At 58.7% G+C, this 19,103-nt stretch overlaps 1 protein-coding gene across 2 annotated transcripts in view; it reads left to right on the top strand.

Moving 5' to 3' along the window:
* The first annotated feature begins 586 nt into the window (after nucleotides 1-586).
* SH2B3 (SH2B adaptor protein 3) overlaps nucleotides 587-19,103 on the top strand; it is a 30,289-nt gene continuing 11,772 nt past the window's right edge. For both annotated transcript variants that reach the window (XM_081123586.1, XM_081123585.1), the window contains exons 1-2: nucleotides 587-670; nucleotides 10,287-11,021. In XM_081123586.1, coding sequence (XP_080979712.1) covers nucleotides 10,314-11,021 — 708 coding nt within the window. In that variant the 5' untranslated portion in view covers nucleotides 587-670; nucleotides 10,287-10,313. The remainder of the gene's footprint in view (nucleotides 671-10,286; nucleotides 11,022-19,103) is intronic.

The raw sequence follows: 19,103 nt of genomic DNA, 5'->3' as shown, positions 1-19,103 counted from the left end.
GGTGGGGCCACAGTTGTCCCGCCCCTCGGGCCGTTCGCTCCCTTCCATAGGCTGCGCGAGGCGAGTCGGGCGGGCGGGAGAGGCGCGCGGCGGGAGAGGCCCCGCCTCCGTCGGGTGGGGCGTGAGGCCCTAGGACCCGGCGGGCCCAGGGAAGCAGGGCCGGTGGGCGGGGCCACAGCCAGCCCCGCCCCCTGCGCGGCGGCTCTCGGAGGAAAGGGGCGGCCGCCCCCGCGGCCCCGCCCCCGCCCCGCCCCGCCCGGCCGCGGCCGCCCTCCCCCGCGGGGCTCCGCCGGCGCCGCCGGTTCCTCTTTACATAACGGCGCGGGGCGGAATGGGCTCGGGCCACCGCCTCCGCCCGGCCGCCCGCCCGGACTCTCGCGGCCCGCGGTGGCGACGGCGGCGGCAGGCGCAGCACAGTTCCCCCCGGCGGCGGCCCGGGGGCGCATCCTCCCGCAACTGTCAAGCGCTGGCGGCGGAAATGATGAGACGCTGGCCATTTTCCGAGCCCGGGTTTCCTGCCTGAGCCCCGCTCGAGCGAGCCGCGAGCCAGGAGCCGGCGCGCGGGGGGGAACGAGCCCGGGGCGGCGGCCCGCCCGCCCCCTCGGGGTTTCGGGGGCCCGGGGGCGCGCGACGCCATGGGCCGGCCGGGCCCGGAGCCCCTGTCTCTCAGGTAAGCCCGCCTCAGGGCGCCCGGTCCCCCGTGGGAGGGCTTTCCCGGGGCGGGGAGGCCCGCGTCCTGCCCGCCCGGGTCTGCGCACTCCCGCGGCCGCCCCGGCCTGTCCCGCGGCACCTCCAGCGGCGCTGCTCGGGTGGGGGGGGGACCCCCTCCGGCTCCTGCGACACCCCCACCCACACACACGTGTCGGAGATGGAACGGGGCAGCCGAGGCAGTGAGGGAGGCGCCGGAGAGGGCACGGCCGACACCCCTGCCCACCCCTTCAAGCAACCCAGTCAGCCCGTCGGGGGCCGCGGCCCCCCTCAACTTGTGCCTGGGGAGGAACGGTCGGGGGGGGGGTGTCACCGCTTCGGACCGTGAAAGTGAAAGTAGTCAAACTGAGGCTGTGAGCAGGGAAGAGCCCTCCCTGCCTCCCTCCCTCGCCTCTCTCCCAGGCCAGGCCATGTGGCGAAGAGGGTAGCACCCCGATTTTGGAAGCCCCTCTCCCCACTCCTTGCATTGCAGGTGGGGGATGAGCGGGGTCCGGTGCCCGCATGGCACTGAGTTTGGAGGTTCACAAGGGTTAGGAGGTCCCAGAGCCCAGGTCTCTGGGTTAGGACCCTCATGACCAGGACTTGGGGCTCCAGGGGAACCCTCCCACCAAAATGACAAAGAGGGTGGGTGGGGTGGGGTGCGCTGGACTGATAGGTCAGCGGAGCCGGAGGGTATTTCAGAGGCCTTTGATGCCTGATGAAGAAATCCCCTTCCTCCCCTTGGCCGCGGGCTTTTGGAAGGATGGGGACTGCGTTTGAGGAACTGCGTGTGCTGCCCGGCCTCTCTGCTTCAGTTTCCCCATTCTCCTGTTTCTCTTCCCCATTCCCGGGACCAGGCCATGTAGGTGAGGAGGTCACTGCCTGCAGCTGGGGGCCCCCAGGGAGGGGCATGGCCAGGCGGCCCTAGCGGGAGGAAGTGAAATTGGGGTGTGGGTAGGGGCTTCAGGGCCGAGGGCCTGGCAGTGCACTGTCTGCAGGGCCGAGGTCCAGCTTTGGGGGCGGGAAGGGCTGAGGTCTGACCCGCACCCCCCTTGCTTGGGAGGTGAGCATCCCCTGACGCCCACCAGCTGCCAGGCTCGCCCGGGCCACCAGCCCATTCTGCGTTCCCAGCTGTGGTCCAGCCACGGGCCCTGCGAGGGCAGTGGGCGCGTGGTCTCCAGGGCTGCGGGCGGGAGCTGTGTCTGGATTTACCATCACTGACCTGGCTGCCAGAGCGGAAACAGCTCTGGCGGCTCCTCGGGGCCTGTGGGGGCTGGAAACCCAGCCCCGATGGGGGGGCGGAGCAGGCAGAGGCGGTCTGGGCGGCCTGGGGGTCAGCGGATGAGAGGCCAGGGCCTGTTGGGGAGGTTGGAAGGGTTTTTAATACACTTTTTCTGAGCCTTTTCCCACAACCCCCCTCTGGGAGGGAAAATCCTTCCGAGCCAAAGGGTGAACATTCCTAGAACTTGTTGGAGTCCCTGCGGGCTCCAGAGGCGGTGGCGAGGCTGGGAAGGGGCTGGACTGCAGTGTCAACTGCTGGGGTCTGAGGACCTTCAGGGGCTCAGCAGTGGCCCAGGAGCGTCCTGGGGACTGCCTCTTTCTAGCTGGGGGTGGGGACAGGTGACACTCCTGAGCCTCAGCTTCCCATTGTGTTCAATGGGTAGTAACAGCTGTGTGGTAGAGACTTAATGAGCTAGTGTATGAGAGGCACCTGCTGCCTGGCCGGGAAGGGTCTGATTACAGGCGGAGGTGGTGATTTTGTCACTGCCATCGTCAGTGCTACTGGCTATGGAAGCTCTGGGCTGGTGAGCAGATGGTGCTTCCTGGCTATGAGACCTTGCTTGACCACCCCAGCCTCAGTTTTCTCATTTGTCAAATGGGAGTGTGCCTACCTTGTAGGGTCCTTGGAGCCATAGATGAGGGAATTCGCCAGGTGTTTACAATGACAAGATCAGGAGGGGGGAGGAGTAATGATGAGATTGTTGTTACACTGTTTGTCGTGGATCTTAGCTCTGCTCATTTTCCTACCATCCCCACTTTTCTGAACCCTGGGCATGAGACTTCTCTAAAACAACTTTCTAGTACAAGTCAGGTTCTGGAGAGCCACTCCAGATATGGCAGAAGCCTGGGCCTAGCAGGTGCTGGGTCGATAGCCCTGCAGCAGTTCAGCCTGTGGGGCCCCGTGGATATCTGGGTCCTGCTGTGCCACCCGGGAACACCGGTCACACTGGTCACCTCCGGGATGGAACCTCTCCTTGGACAGAGGGTTGTGGGGTTGGAGGCACTTGGAGGGGCCTCCCGCTCTAGTCCTAATGCCCACCCACTTTGAGTGACAGAGACAGGGCACATAAAGCACTAGTGCTGGGCCTGGCACTCATTAATACTATTATTACTATTTAAATGAGAGGCCTTTCCTGTTAAGTTCCTACTTCTCCCTGGTAGCAGCATGGATTTTGAAGCCAAATATGGGCTCTGCTGGCTTGGAGCTGTGAGGTGGGCCTTGGGCAAGTTACCTGACTTCTCTGGGCTTCTCCTGCCCATTGGGGGCCAAGAATCCCAGTCTCTCCAGGGTATATGAGCCTGTATGTGAGTTCATATTCCAAGTGTATGAGCCTGACACACAGAGTTGGGTATAATTTCTATGGCTGTGTGACCTTGGGTTTATCCCTTAACCTCTCTGAGCGACAGGTCTCTTCGTCTATGACACACAGTAAGGTTGTTTGGAGAAGAGACATGCACAGTGCCTGGCATACAATCAGTGCTCAATGATGGGAGCTACTGCTATTCATGCCCCAGAGGGGCTGGCACTTAATTGCTAGGTTTGCAGGGAAAAGGGTCCCTAGGGGGCCCTGGTTGTTCAGCATTTGGGGCTGGGTGGGGCAGGAAGCTGCTTGCATCTGGCAGGCAGGAGAAGCCCTCCTCACAGAGTCCAAAGGTGTAATTCTAGTTGCTCGGTCCCAGCCGTATCCTGTTCCCAGCTACCCAACCTCACTGAGGAAACTGAGGCGGGCAGGCTGCCCAGGGGAAGTGACTCAGCTGGGGTCACTAGCTGAGTCAAGCCTAATTGGACCCAGGAGCCCTGCACCCAGCTCCCTGGCTTTGGGGGCCTGAGGCCCTTTGGGGACTAGAGAGGTCCAGAGGCCACAGCTAGGTTCTTCGGCCTGGGTGACCAGCTTTCCTTGGTCAGGGCTCCAGGGTCCCACTGGCCACCACTGGGCTGTTCAGCCCAGCATCCTTCCTCCTGGCAGGGGCAAGGGGCACTTCCCCAGGAGAGCAGGTCCTCCTGGTGTCCCCTGTCCTGCCCCGGCCGGAAACCCAGCAGCTGAGCAGATGGCTGGAAGATTTTTCCTCCCACGCCACCCTGTCAGGGGTCGGCGAGGGGGGCTGGGCTGCAGGCTTCCTTGTGAGCCAGCCCTGGAGCCTCTAGGGGCCTGCCCGGATGTGGGCCCCCACCCTGGCTGGCCAGGGGGAGCCTGCCGCTGCCCCATGTGTCCCAAGGGAGGCCTGGGAGGGAGGAAGTTTGTGCCCTGCTCACCGGGAGCTGACTCACAGGGCGCCTGACAGTGAGGGGGAGGGGGAGACTGGCCTTCAGGGACCAGGGGACTGGATATGCGATAGGGGGAGGTGGACACAGAGGGCCTTTGACAAGGAATCTGGCCTTTGGGAGCTGGCACTCTGGTGTCATCTCACTGGAAGGGCCCAGAGAGGGTGATGAGTGTGAGGAGAGGCACAGGACGTGGGTGGGTTTGAGAGCACCACTGATGGGGGCGGGAGCTTGCTGAGATGCTTCCCCTCCTTAGGATCCCACCCTTCTCCCCTCAACCCAGGGCAGTTAACTGGAAGGAGTCACACACTGGGACTGGGAGGGGGTGGGGTTTGGAGAATACTGTCCACTCTTTGGGGCCTGGTCCCTGTCTTTCCCCACCTCCTAAGCCTGGCTGGGGCCGGGGTGTCAGGCTGGGGGCGCAGGCAGAGGAAACAGGACATTTCCTGTCTGGCAGACTGTGCCGGGCTGATAAATGTCCCTGAGCACTAGGTGACCCAAGAGAGTGCATCAGGGCCCCGCTGGCAGCCAAGGGTCTAGGGTAGACCCCACCTCTCAGCCTCTCTGGGGCCCCAGAGCCTTTGTTCCCTACTTCCCAGGGATCTTGCCAGCTTGAATGCTGTGAAAGGGCAGTGGGCCCCCAACTCTCTAGGCCTCCTTGGACAGAGAGGGCCTGGGCTCCTGGAGAAGGTGCTGTGGGTGGGAAAGACAGAAATGCTCCATGCAGCCTGGAGTCAACCTGGAGGCCTGCGTGGAGGAGGTGTCTCTGAAGGTTTGCGACTTCCTGTGAGCTGGGGACAGGGGTGCTGTGGACCTGGGGGAGGGCAGAGGCTATGACTGGCTCATTTTAACTTCATTTACCACAATTTAAAATGTCCTCTCCAAGCCTTGGCAGGTAGAATTCCCACAGGTGGGTAAGGGCCTTCTCTGCACCTGGGCCTGCTAATTAAAAGGGAAATGTTAGCTTGCTGAGATTACATTATCCAGGGTGATTGGGTGGAGAGAGTCTGAGAGCCCCGAGTTCTGGGGTCAAGGGCTCCACAGCTCAGAGCCAGGATTCCCAGCTGTTTAAGACCCTGATATCTCCCTGGCTTGGTAGAGGCTTGAAGGTCCCTTAGGATGGATTGTGCTTGAACAGGGGACACCAGACAGCAGGCTAAGATGTCAGGTCATCCTTAGCAGGCACAGCGGTGGGCACAGATGTTCCGAACTCAAGGTCCTGGAGGCAGATCCACCCCCGCCCTGACCCGAGGACGGGCATGGAGGAAGCTGCCTCCATCTCCGCGTGTTCGTGTGGGGATTTGGGGGTGGGCGCCAGGATGGGATCTTCTGGCCTCACATCTTCCTGGTCCTTCACCCTGCCATGGGATCTGGGGGAATCCGGGAGCCCTGCCCTGCCTCAGAAGAGCAGGCCGAGCAGCTGAGGGGGCTCTGGACCTGCAGGCCCCTGTTTACTCCTCCAGCTGCCCAGGCTCCTGGATGCCCATGGGAGCCCCCAGGTGATTGCTAACTGCTTTCCGCCAAGAGCTCTTTGGCCCCTGATCCCAGGGTTGGCTTGATCTGATCAATTGCCCCTCCTCCATGCCTGGCACATAGTGAGTGCTCAATAAACTGCTACCGCCGGGGCCGAGGCCCAAGAAGGAGACCACCTTCCTGTGGCCTGGCTGCCCACAGGCCCAGGAAACCTCCCCAGTGCCACCCCCTCCGTAGTTCGCCCCACAGCTGAGGGCTCCAGCTGCCCATTTCCTGCCCGAAGCTGCCGCCTCTCCCCTGAGAAGGCCTTTTGTTCGGGTTCCCGTGATGCCCCCTGCCCAGCCCAGCCCACTAGGCCAGACTCTCCTTGTGGCTTCTCGTGGCAGCCAGGCCTGACCTTCTCTGGAGCTGGCACTCCTCTTTCCTGACAGTAATAGTAATAAGATGGCATCAGCCACTTGTTCCCTATGCCAAGCACCCCACAGACATCAGTCCCTAGACTACTCCTAGCAAATGCCAAGAGCATGTCAGCCCACTTTACAGATGGGGACACTGAGGCCCAGAGGGGAAAGTCCCTTTTCTGCATCACCTGGCAAGGAGGTGACCCCAGATTTGGTGGGTAGCTCCACGGAGAGGTCATCTGGGTGGGGGTAGGGTTCCCGGAGCCCCACTGCCTTTTCTGTCAGTCCTCCTGGGTCAGGAGCATGACTCCAGAGTGTGTTGTTTGGCAACCAACTCAAACCCAGGAGTTCATTGATTCAGCTTTGTGGAGGGAGGTGGACAGTAGGCAGTATCGCTCATGTTTAGGGAGAGCAAGCCGGATCCTGATCCCAGCTCTGGCCCTCACTGACCCTGTGACCTGGGCAAGCCACTGCTCCAGCACCTCATTTTCTCAACCATAAAATGGGCATAATGCTGCCCTCCTCCAATGGGGAATAAACAAGGGAATAAATGCAGTTTGACACAGAGCAGGGCACATAGCACCCTAAACTAGTACCATTTTTTATTACTGTTTATTCTCACCCGGTGGCTATTTCTCTGACCACCTGGTGGGTTTGGGACCTGGACAGGGAGCTGAATGAGACCTTCACGTCCCTCCTGGATTGCACTTGCTCCTTCAGTAAACATTCGTTAGGGTGAGAGCCTTCCTCATGGCGTGCGTTCAGGCGCACACGGGGCGTTTTGGTGGTGCCTTCTGGGCAGGGGTTTCCATCACCCTTAGCTGCGGGGCCTCTCTGTGTCAGCTTCTCCACCTGTGAAATGGGAGCAGTTATTGGCCCTACCTCCGAGTGCTGTCATGGAGCTTGGGAGAGTTAGTGCCTTGCAAGGGTGGTTAGAAGAATGTGTGAGGTATGTCAAGTGCTCATTTATTGAGCTCCTGCTGTATGCTAGGAATCGGGGATAGAATGGGCAGCTTCTGGCCTCGTGGAGCTCAGTATGGTGGGGAGATAGTCACTGATTAAATAATCTTCGCTGTTGAATGATAGCAAATGCTGAAGGACAGGTTCAAGATGTGACTTGGTGGGTGAGCTCAGGGAAGGCTTCTCTTGTGGGAGGCCTGAGGGGACATGAATGCAGTCGCCCTGAGGCAGCTGGCACAAGTGGGGACAGATCCTAGGGTGTCTCATAGGTGGGGCAGGACCTTGGGTCTGGAATCTGAGAGCTCACTAGTTCCCCCAACCTGTGAAGACAGTGCCTGCCTCACCTGGGTCAAGGCAAGGATGTGGGGTGGCTTCAGGGTTGACCAGGGTCCGGGTCACCCACATGTGCAGGTAAAACCCTCCCCCTTCAGCGACAGGACATGTGTTGTTGGCAGCGAGTGTGGTGGTCTCCCCTCCCTTCCCTCTGCCTGGCAGCTTTTTTTTTTTTTTTTTTAATATATCTTTATTGATTTCAGAGAGAGGAAAGGAGAGGGAGACAGAAACATCAATGATGAGAGTCATTGATCGGCTGCAGCCTGCAACCCGGGCATGTGCCCTGACCGGGAATCGAACACCGATCGCCTGGATCCTAGGTCAACGCTCAACCGCTGAGCCACGCCTGGCTGGGCTGCCTGGCAGCTTTTACTGACTACCTACTGTGTGCAAAGAGCCTGTGTATAGGTGCCTAGGACCCTGTGATGTGCAAAAATGTCAACTGTATGCACAGCACCCTCCCTGCTAGGGCAGAGGCGCCTCCTCTAAACTGTCTGGGGTGCCCTGCTTTGATCAGCTGCAGGGTCACCAATGTAGCCTGGAGATGGCAGGGTGGCAGAAAGAACCCCAACTTCTGGGTTTAGATCTCCATTTGACATTTGAGTCCCCTTTTCAAGGAGTTTACAACCATCTTATGAGGTTGATACCATACTGCTCCCTGTTTGACAGACAAGGAGCCCAGGGTTCAGAGAGGTCCAGTCAGGTGTCAGAGGCCACACAGCCAATACATACGTGTGTGTGTGTGCATCTAATGCAGCCCCAGGAAAACAGGCATTTCTGTCTGGTTTACTGCTGTAGCTCCAGGGCCTAGCACAGTGCTTGGTACATAGTAGGCCCTTTCAGGGGGGAGGCAAATGAGCATCCAGGATATGTGTGTCCAGTGGGGGCCCGACCCAGCCTGGTTTGGTTGGAAGGGAGGCCAGTAGTGATGGTAACTAGAGAGCTGCGGGGTTCAGCACCGCGGACAGCAGAGGGTTGGGGGCTTCGTCCCTTTTGATGGCTGGATGAGGGGTTTGGAATAGAAGGGAGTCCCAGCTGGGATGGGTGAGCAAGGGGTGGCTGTCTCGACATTCCTCCATTAGGCCAGGAAGCATCTTTGCACCTCTTGTGAGTCTAGTCAATTTATTCCTCTTTATTGTTTTATATTTTTATTGGCAACAATAATACACTCTCGTTGTAATATTTTAATAATAAAAGCAGCCAACCCTTATTAAGCCTTCCCTAGTTTCTGAGGCCTTTACATTAATTAACTCAATCCTCATAACACTCTTATGAGGTAGGAACACTCATGGTCCCCATTCTCCAGATGGGGAAACTAAGGCAGAGAGGAATCAAATAACTCACTCAAGGTCACACAGCTAGTAAGTGGTGCTGGGATTTGAACCCAAGCTCCGTGTTTTCTCTCTTACACACACACACACACACACACACACACACACATAACCCAGAAGAAAATCAAAGTTTGAATACATGCACATGGGGAATTCATATAAGCATGAAATTCCAAAGACAGTGAGGCAACATTGTGTGTATAAGATGTTTTTGGACAGGGGAGAAGGGGATATTAGATCTTAGAGGTGAGAATGGGCCATTTATAGGTAGCTGAGGAAGAGCTGGATGCATGTGGCAGGAAAATTCTTGCTGGGTGACTCAGAGACAATGGCACACAGTGTCTAGCCAACAGGCTCTGTGTACTTGACCATATTTTCTGGAGACCAGTAGTAGCAGTCTCCTTTGGTTACTTTCCCCCCGGCACCCGAGTCCTGGTTCCTCCCCAGCGGTCACCACTGTTTCTGGATGGGTTTGCTCCAGCCATACCTCTCTTGCCCACCACTCACGTATGTACCCACAGAAATGGGCAGTTGGTTTAGTGTGCATGTAAATAGGATCACGCAGTTTGTATCGTTCCGTGCTCTGCCTTGGAGATCTCTCTGAGGCGGTGGCGTACATCTTCCCACCATCCCCCCTGCTGCAGAATATTCCAGCCTGCAGGTGCACCCAGGCTCTGCCGATGGGCATGTAGGCTGTGACAGGAAGAAAGTTCTGAGATGCCCTCAGTAAAAATGACAACAGCCTGAGAGAGACGACAGCTATAGCTGTGGGCCCCTCTGCCCAAAGACTGCTCATATTCCTGTGTAACTTGAAATTTAGGATTCATTTCCAAGTGGCTATTTCTGTGATTATCCACCCGGGAGCCTCTGCTTCTAATTCACACACGAAGTTTCTAATCTGCCCACAGGAGCAGGCACTGTTCTGGGTGGGTGTGGGTGGGGGCTGTTTGCATCACCCCCCCATCCCCTCTGTAAATCCTTTCAGAACCGCTTACCCCCCTCCCCCCATCCCCACTTGATGTATAAGAACTTTTGCAAAACTCCCCGCCCAGGACATGTCTGTCTTTCCTACCTAGACATACGGCCTAGTAAACTTTTTTTAGAGAAGCCCCTCGGCCATGGGGTTGGAGCTTTAGTGGAGCAGTGGAGTCTGCCTTTGCTGTGAATGTTGGGCAGAGCCGTCTGGCGGGGGATCGAGTATTTCTCCTGAGCACTTCAAGGTGGAGTTACTGGGGAGAAGCCGATCCTGCCCAGCTGCCCGCCAAAAAGGCCGTGCCCCTTAAGCCTTGCGGTCCCCGCAGCTTGGTGGGGGGGCGCCCGCTTCGCCGCATCTTCACCAGCACCGGGTGTTACGAAGAACTTTGGGTTTTGACGCCGCGCTGGTGACCGCGGGCCGCGCGCGCTCGGGCGGCAGGTGCCCGCCCTCGCCCTCGCCCTCGCCCTCGCCCTCGCCCTCGCCCTCGCCCTCGCCCTCGCCCTCGCCCTCGCCCTCGCCCTCGCCCTCGCCCTCGCCCTCGCCCTCGCCCTCGCCTCACCCTCGCCCCCCGTGTCTTTCAGCCCGGCCGCGCCGCCTCCGACTCCGCCATGAACGGGCCCGCCCTGCAGCCCGCCTCGGCCGCGCCCGCCCCGCCCGCCCCGCCGCGCGGCTGGAGCGAGTTCTGCGAGCTGCACGCGGCCGCCGCCGCGCGGGAGCTGGCCCGGCAGTACTGGCTCTTCGTCCGCGAGCACCCGCAGCACGCGCCGCTGCGCGCCGAGCTCGTGTCGCTGCGGTTCACCGACCTCTTCCAGCTCTACTTCTGCCGCGAGGTGCGCCGGGGCCGGGCGCCCGGGCCCCCCGCTCGTGACTACCGGGAGGCGGGCCGCGGGCCCCCGGCCAAGGCCGAGGCGCCCCCCGCCGAGCCGGGCCCGGGCCCCGCCGCCCCCGCCCCCGCCCTGCCCAAGGCCCGCAGCTCGGAGGAGCTGGCCCCGCCGCGGCCGCCCGCGTCCTGCGCCCTGCAGCACCTGCGCCACAGCCTGCGCCACATCATCCGCCGCCGCTCGGCCGGGGAGCTGCCGGCCGCGGGCGCCGCGGGAGAGGCCCGGGCCAAGCCCGGCCTGGCCAAGAAGCTGCTGCCCTGGGGCCTGGCCCGGGAGCCGCCGCCGGAGGTCCTCAAGGAGGCGGCGCTGCGCTACAGCCTGGCCGACGAGGCCTCCATGGACAGCGGGGCGCGCTGGCAGCGCGGGCGCCTGGCCCTGCGCGCCCGAGGCCCCGACGGCGCGGACCGCCTGCTGGAGCTCTTCGACCCGCCCAAGGTAGGCCCTCGAAGGTGACAGGAGGGTGGGGCCTCTGTTCGGAACTGAACTTCCTTGAGGGTCGTTTGATTTACAGAGAAGCTGCAGAGAGGGTGCGTTTCCCGGGTCCGGGCACCCGGCGTTGCCTGAAGCCGACCTCTGCGTTAGCGTGGGCCTTCGTCATAGCTGAGGCCCCCAGGCTGGTCATGACCGTGAACTAAGCTTGGAGGTTTCTGCGGGTGTTGCTAGTTTTTTCTGATGTCCCGCTTCTGTTCCAGGGTCCTGTATTAGATTGCCCTTCGGTCTCCTTGGGCGCCTCCTGGCCGAGTTTCTCAGCCCTTTCTTGTTTTTGATGACCTCCACCCTCTTGAGTACCCATCAGGGATTTTGTAGAATGTTCAGGGATACCATCTGTGGGTGTCACCTGGGCTGTGGCAGGCTGGTTCAAGGCCCTGGAAGACCCTGACCAATAGAGATTGTTTCCTAGGGGTTCAAACCGTCGGGGAATCCCTTTGCACCCACTCTCCCCCCAACGCTTTGTGGAGGTCTTGTTTTCTTTCGAGTTTTAACAGTGTTGACTTTCTCATTTGCAACCAAATTAATTCCAGCCGCGCCGCTGAGGCTCAGGGTCAGTGTTCCTCACGCCTGCTCCGTCCTGGACTCAGGTGTATCAAGTGGATGGGACCTCGTGGCTCTCGTTAACTCCTCTCTCTCTCTGGTTGGAGGGAGCAAAGCAGACGGGATCCTAGCCCTCAGGGGTCACAGTCTAGGTCAGGAGACTGACGGTTATTCATTCATTTGTTCAACAGATAGTTATGAGCACCTGCTGTGTACCAGCAGGTGCTAGGTGCGGGGGAACCAGCACCGTGGTGGGGCTGTGGAATGAGTGAACTGCAGGTGAGCATGGAATTACCATGCGTGCTGCATTCTAGGGCAGGGCAGGGGGCGCTGCGGGGAGCACGGGGCCCTGATGCGGTGGTTGGGACGGGGTGCTGTCAGAATCCTCTTGTGCGGAGCGACTCTAACCTCATTGCGGTGCCACGTGCACGCACTTAAGTGTGAGACGCGCACCTGAACTCCACGGGTGCACGTGTCTGTGGGTCGCCCTCCACCTGTACCCCGCCCACACGGGCTCCTGCCCCATGGACTACACGTCTCTGTTCTTGAACTTCATGTCAGTGGGATCACACGCGTGCTGCCTTTTACGTCTGGCTTCTCTTGACAGCGGGTTTGAGAGACCGTCCGTGTCCTCCTCACCGCCGAGCCGCAGTTCACTGCGGATATCGGGTAGTTGTCCGTCCACCTGCTGCTGGCTATTTGTGAGTTTTCATTTCAGCCCCTCCAGTGGGTGTGTACTGGTGTCTCACTGCGGCTTTATTTGCATTTTCCTGATGACTCAGGAGGTCAAGCACCTTATCACTTATTGGACATTGGAATGGACATTGTGAAGGGCTTGTTTTGACTGAGTTGTTTATCTTATTGATGGTAGTTTTTATATATTCTGAATATATTTCCTTTGTGTTGTAAATATCACCTTCACTCTGTGGGTTGGTTGCCTTTTTACTTCTTTAATCGAACCGGCCCATGAACAGACATTCTTAATTTTAATGAGTCCCGTTTATCAACTGCCTTCTGTTATGCTTGGCTCTCTGTGTCCTGTTTGAGAAATCTTTGCCTACTCAGGGTCATGAAGCTCTTTCTCGTCTCCTCTTCTAGCAGCTTTATTATTTGGGCCGCCCCGTCCATCTTGAGTTAGTTTCTGCATTTGGTGTGAGGGGGGTAACAGTTCTTCACGTCCCAGCGGTACCTGCTGAAGTGCTGCTTCCAGCCTAAGCCCAGTGTCATCTGTGTGCTTCTGACTCTGCTGTCCACTGACCAGTACGTCTGTCCTCATGCCAACACCACGCTGTCTAATTACCAAAGCGTCATAGTGAGTCTTGAGAAGGCGACGTTGGACTGAGCTCTTAATCCTGAGTTAAGGGAGCAGCATGGGCAAAGCCCTGAGATGGGAAAGCGTTTCTCATGTTTTGAGGAAAGAATAACAGATGAGGCCAGTTTGGGGGAGCCGAGAGGGAGGATGGGGCATGGGGGAGTAGGTGAGGGCAGAGGCTCCTGAGGAGGTAGCATTTTATTCCAGACACAGCGGGAAGCTGTCGGAAAAACACAAGTGCAGATAAAAACTTTTCTTGAGGCTGTGACACCTCGAAGGGCAAATAATGGCCCAGACACATCTTATGTGCATGATAGTTTGGGATTTCGTATAAAACTTCAGTTTAAAAACTTCTGCTTAAAATAAACTGTCTTGGAAAACCAGGTGTCAGGAGTCCAGTGGGCCCGAGCTGGAATAATGAATTAGTTCTTTCCCAGCTCAGAAGCCTTAGGCAAGTGACGTCACCTCTCTGGGCCTCAGTTTCCTCCTCTGTACAAGGGGCCTATTCATAGCCCTGCATCGTGGGGCTCATGTGTTTAACTGGGAAGCGCATCTGCTGAGCGCCTGGCCCAGGGAAGCGCCCAGCGTTACCCGCCCTCCACCTCCGTGTTGCCATTGTGGTTGTCATGGTAATGACTGGACTGAGAACACATTCATTTCCAGTGCTGGTTTGGGTCCCCGTCAAGGTTCCTGTCCTTCAGGAACCCTGAGATGAGGCCCCAGTCCGAGCCCTCGGCTCAGCAGTGGTGGTCTGGCCCTGGAGAAGCCCGGCCCAGGGGAGGGCATTGAGATCCCAGGCTGCCCAGGGCAAAGGGAGCAGCCCTGGCGGGGCTCCCCCAGCCCCCTGCAGTGTCTGGCTGACGGAGAAGGCCTGTTCAGTCAACTTCTGATGGCTCATGGGAGTTGGGTCCCGGCTCCACCTCTGACCAGCTGTGTGGTTCTGGGCCTGTCACTTCCCCACTGGATTAAGTGGTGCCTGTGGGGCATGGTGAGGAGTTTAGGTTTTAAACTAAGAGCAGTGGGAACCCTTGGAGGATTTTGGCTCAGAGGGGCTAAGACACTTGCTGGGGCTGCCCAGCAGTGGGGGTGGGCTGTAGGAACGTTCCGGGCTGCCTGGGGTCTTCTGGCGTCAGGCTGGCCGTGGGAGGGTATGGCATGATCTGCTCTTAGAGGACCCTCCAGTCGCCATGTCCACTCTTCCTATGGCACCTCCTTCCCCTCTGCTCCCCCAGTCCCAGAGGTCCCCACTCCCAAGGCCCCAGCCACACTGTTGAACCAGCTCCCTCAAGTCAGAGGGTGCCGAGTGCCAGCTCCCTGCCAGGCCTGAGATGCGTGACCCCACACGGCAGCTGAAAGACATAAGAATGTTGGATTGGTTGCCAATATTTAGAAACATAAAAGAGATTTCACGTAAGAATCCAGGTTCCCAGCTTCTCTTACAGAGTTGGTGGGTCTGGCAGTGCGGGGCCGGCATCACTGGGAGTGGACCTGAGCCTGGCGCTGCCCGAGCTCTGCAGTGGGAAGCAGTGGGGGTCCCGGGGGAGGGAGAGATGCCAGAAGCAGCCACTGTGCCAAGGGTTGTCGCCTTGGGGCAGGGACTCCCCGGGAGCTGGGGGTCCATTTTCAAGTGGAACATAACCAGCTGGCCATGGCTTGTGGGCCAGCGCTTTGCTCTTTGGGGCCTCAGTTTCCCCATATGCCCGGGCATCTGGGTTGGCTGAGATGGTCTCAAGGCCTTGCCAGCCCTACGGGGTCTGGGGCTGAGCCTCAGTTTCTCTCCCTGTACAGGGGGTGATGCTGGAGTTGTAGCCAACATTGATTTGGCACTTGTTGTATATCAGGCTCCATATAACCCTCACAGCTGCCCTGCGAGGGAGCCCCAGTGATGACCCCATTTCACAGCGGGGGAAACTGGTGCCCAGAGAGGGTAGGTGACTTGTCCAAGGTCACTCAGCTCTCCTGTGGCTGAGATGGGATTGGGGCCTGCCCAGGTGCAGCAGTCTGTGGGTGAGTGTGGCCCGGCCGCGAGGGCAGCAGGTGCTTAGGACACCCAGGCGGTGAGTGGGCTGCCGTCCCCAAGCGCCCAGCGCCTCGCAGGGCGAGGGCTCCCTGACTCAGCCTGTCTCGAGCTCCCCGATCCTTCAGGGCTGGCACTGTCCCCGCACCTACTTCAGAGAAGAGGAAACTGAGTAGAGGCTGCTGGGGTGTGGACCGGGGGCGAGCCTGGAGCCCAGTCCCCGAGTGTGGGAAAGAGGAAGCAGAAAGAAAGGGACGTCCGTCCGCCGGGGCCTGGCGGTTTCCTCGAGGCAGGAGTGCGAGGAGGAGGAGGGCCGGGCAGGAAGCCCGGCGGGAGGGAGGAGGGGAGGCTGCCCGGCAGGAGGCTGCGCCCGGCTGAGCTGTGCCCGGCTGAGCTGCATCTTCACATGGGAGCCGAGCCCAGCCCAGATTGCGCAGCGGAGCTCAGCTGCCGCCCTTGTCATTGTTTATATTAGTTGTTTTTGACGTGACAGGCACTGCATTTAACATATCCCATGGGGCCATCTCACAGATCAGGAAACTGAGGCACAGAGAAGTGGAGAGACTGTCCAAGGCCACACAGCTGGGAGGTGGCAGAGCCCAGAGCAGAGCCCCGTGTGGGCCTGCCAAGGCCAGAGGGTTGTTTAGGCCCCAAAACGGGCAGAGAGAAACCACCCACGTGCCACTTGCAGTTTGGTGGCTCTTCTTGGGCCAGAGAGAGAGACCAGAGGGGAGGCTGCCCAGTGGGGGAACAGCAGCATTAGAGGCCAGTGGATCCCCAGCACCATGCTCTCCCAGACAACCAGGGGCAGAAGGCTCCCCAAATGACAGTGAAGTAGTCCTTGCCCAGCCCTGGCTGCTGTGTGACCCACGTGGGTCCCTGCCGCTCTCTGAGCTGTGAAATGGGTGATCAGAGGGCTTAATCTGGGCTTCCTGGGACTGGTGTGTAGGGGGGTGCTGGTCAGCAGGTCTCCTGTTGGGCCCCAGCTACACATACAGCCACCCCACCTGCCCCTTACTGGGGTTCCGTGTAAGGTCGGTTTTGAAAGCTGCTTGGCTGCTTAGAAGAAACCCCCGGCCACGCTGAAACCGCGGGCAGATGGTATCGGCCGCTTCCTTTCAGCTCAAATTCTGTGAATCCACAGACCAGAAAGGGCCCCGATTCTGGGGGTGGGGGGGACGATGACCCTTTATTCTCCTCCTGGAGCTTCTGGGGCGGGCCTCATGCTGCCTCCCGCCCCTCGGGACCTGTCTGCTGCCCCGGCTTCTTGGAAGTTGGTCTGGTTTTTTTGGTTTGGGGGACTGGGTGTTGGGACGAGACCATCACTGTGGAGTCGGGGCGTGGACTGGTGGCCAGGGAGAGGTGTGGCTGACACCTTGGCCTCTCTGAGCCTCAGTTTCCCAGTCGGGAAAGTGGAAGGTCAGTACGCGTGTTGCTGGGTGACTGTGTCAAAAGCAGGCTCAGGGAGGGCCCAGCATGGTGTCCCCACCCTGTGCAGGAAGTGGCCAGATCCGGGGCTGGGGCCTGGCCACCCTCCCTGGGATGGGCAGCCACCTGGCTGGCCTCGGCGGCCTGGCCTGGGCACCAGCTGACGCCCGCAGGCCGGCGCTGGAAATCCCCCGCCCACTTTGTGAATGGAAAGGAAGCTGAACTGCACCAGCCAGCTCTGCGCTCCGGGCCGGCTCCCGCTGGGGCAGCTTCCTCCCCCGGCAGGAGGGGCCACCTCAGCTTCCTTTCTGGGCCCCACACCCCTTTTCCTACGTTCCCGGGAGCCATGGAGGAGGCCACTGTGTTCCTCAGGTGTGGACCTCAGCCTCCAGGGCCAGCAGGTGACGGTGTACCTGCGGGGGACTCTGGGTCCCCCCTTACTTGCGGCTGATGCCCGGATCCTCTGTCAGAGGCCAGACCTGAGTCCAGCTGCGCCGAGGCGGGGTGGCATTTGAAGCCCCAGGAGGACAGAGGGGGAACCTCTCCAGGGAGCCGTCTGGAACCGGGGGCACTGCTTTGTCTTCTCTCAGATCTTCGTGTAATCGAGGAAACTAACTTGCCGAGGCCTCCAAGTTTGAGTTCCTAATATTTTTGGTGGTGTTGTTTTCAATTAATAAAGCTCATGGAAGAAATTATAGAAAAGTAACTGAAACCCCACCCACAGCCCTGCTCCCCAGAGGACCAGCGTTTCCATTGGGGTGAATGTCTTCGTAATCTTTTCTCTCGTTTCCTTAACTTTCCCCGAAGTGCAGTTCCCGCAGCCCCCCCAGCTCTGGGTGTGACGGGCAGGGGCGAGGCTGGACGCACCGGCAGGAACTTCTGGGCAGAAGCCCCGCCCTCGTGGGAGTGACCTTCGTCCTCTTTTCTCACTTTCACATTTTGATCATTTTTCTGTTTTCTCAAACATTTTTCAAGAATGTCTTTTTTAAAATATTGGCCGCAGAGTGGTTCATTTACACAGTTAGGCCTGGCTGTGTATCGGTCGTTATCCTGACCCCTATCTCAGCCGTTTCTCACTCTGCTCAGATAGCTGACCCGTGGCGAGGACCCTGCCCGTGAATCTTGGGGTCCGTCTCTGACCGTTTCCTCAGCTAAGTCCCTGGAGGGGAAGCGCCGGCCGGGAGCCTGGGTGTTCCCGATGCCTGCACCCGCTCGTTCCCTCAGCTTTACTGAGAAGTCCCTTACCTGCCGTGGAGTTAGCTGGTTTAAAGTGTGCAATGGTTTTTAGTGTATTTGCAGCCGTGCAGCCATCACTGTGACCTAGTTTTAGAACTTTCATCTCAGAAAGAGCCCCGTGCCCGTCAGCAGTCACCCCTGGCCCCAGGCAGCCTGTAACCCTCCTGCCTCTGGATTCGCTTAGTCTGTTCTGTTCATGTAAGTGGACTCAGGCAGTAAGTGATCTTTTGTGACTTTCTCTGACTTAGTGCAATGTTTCCAAGGTTCACATTTTGTTTATCTTGTGTAGATGTTAGGCGTCTAGTTGACGGTTACGAGCAGTGCTGCCGTGGACATCGGGGCACAGGCAAACCTCGGGGATACTGCGGTTCCTCCTAGACCAAGAGAGTCATTCTTTTTGCTGGAGGAGGGTCTTGCGTTTAGTGCGGGGAAAAAAAAAGCAACACCTGTGCCCTGCCCGGTTTGCTCAGTATTTAGAGCGTTGGCCTGCAACCGAAGGGTTGTGGGCTCGATCCCCAGCCCCAGTTGGGGCGTGTGCGGGAGGCAACAGGTCGATATGTGTCTCTCTCGCATCAATGTTTCTCTCTCTCCTTCCCTCTCTTCCACCATCTCTAAAAATCAATGGAAAAAGTATCGTTGGTTAAGGATTAAAAAAACAACAAAATGCAACATCTGCGAAGCCCAGTGGGCCGAGGCGTGCCTGTGTAAGGGTCTGTGGACGTGTGTTTCCTTTCTCCTGGGTGTGTATCTGCAGAGTAGAGTGGCTGGGTTATAGGCTAACTCTGTGTTTAATATTTGAAGAACTAACCAGACTGGTTTTCAAAGCGCTGAACTGTCCTGTGCTCCCCCCAGCAACGTAGGAAGGCTCCAGTCTCTCCACCTCTCCACCAGCACTTGAGGTCGTCTCTCGAGAGCAGCGCCACTGCGGCGGCTGTGCCTCCGATGGCTGGGATGTCGAGCTCTTCTGTGCTTCCTGGGTATCTCCTCCCAGGCAGCTTTCCAGAAGGCTCGTACCCACTTATCTTTTCATCACCAGCAGTGCCAGCTCTGGGCGTCCTGTCGAAAACCTCTGCCAGCTTCTAGGTGAAGCGCTGTTACGTTGTCCCTTCTGATGACAGTGGAGTGCCATATAACTGAGCCATAATTCACACAACACAAAATCGACCATGTCAAAGTGTAATTCATGGGTTTTTAGTACATTCGCTGTGTGCAATGTTTCCATCACCCCAGAGAGAAACCCTGTGCCTATAGCAGCGAGTCCCACTTCCCGTCCCCAACCCCCAGCCCCTGGCAACCACTAATTCACTTTCTGTCCCTACAGGTTTTGACTGTTTCTCTTATGTTTCTTGGTCGTGTGCATTTTTTGTGACTTGCTGGCCATTTACTTGCTGCCCGTCTCCTGCGCTGCCCTGTTGTTGGCACGAGTTCTTGTGTGACGTCATGTGCTGTAGATTTCCCTAGTTTGCCATCTGACTTTTCAACCTTGATCCTG

Source organism: Miniopterus schreibersii (genome assembly GCF_964146895.1).
Source record: "Miniopterus schreibersii genome assembly, chromosome: 20".
Classification (NCBI taxonomy): domain Eukaryota; kingdom Metazoa; phylum Chordata; class Mammalia; order Chiroptera; family Miniopteridae; genus Miniopterus; species Miniopterus schreibersii.
Note: the sequence above shows the minus strand (reverse complement) of the source record. Positions and strands in the feature narration are given on the sequence as shown.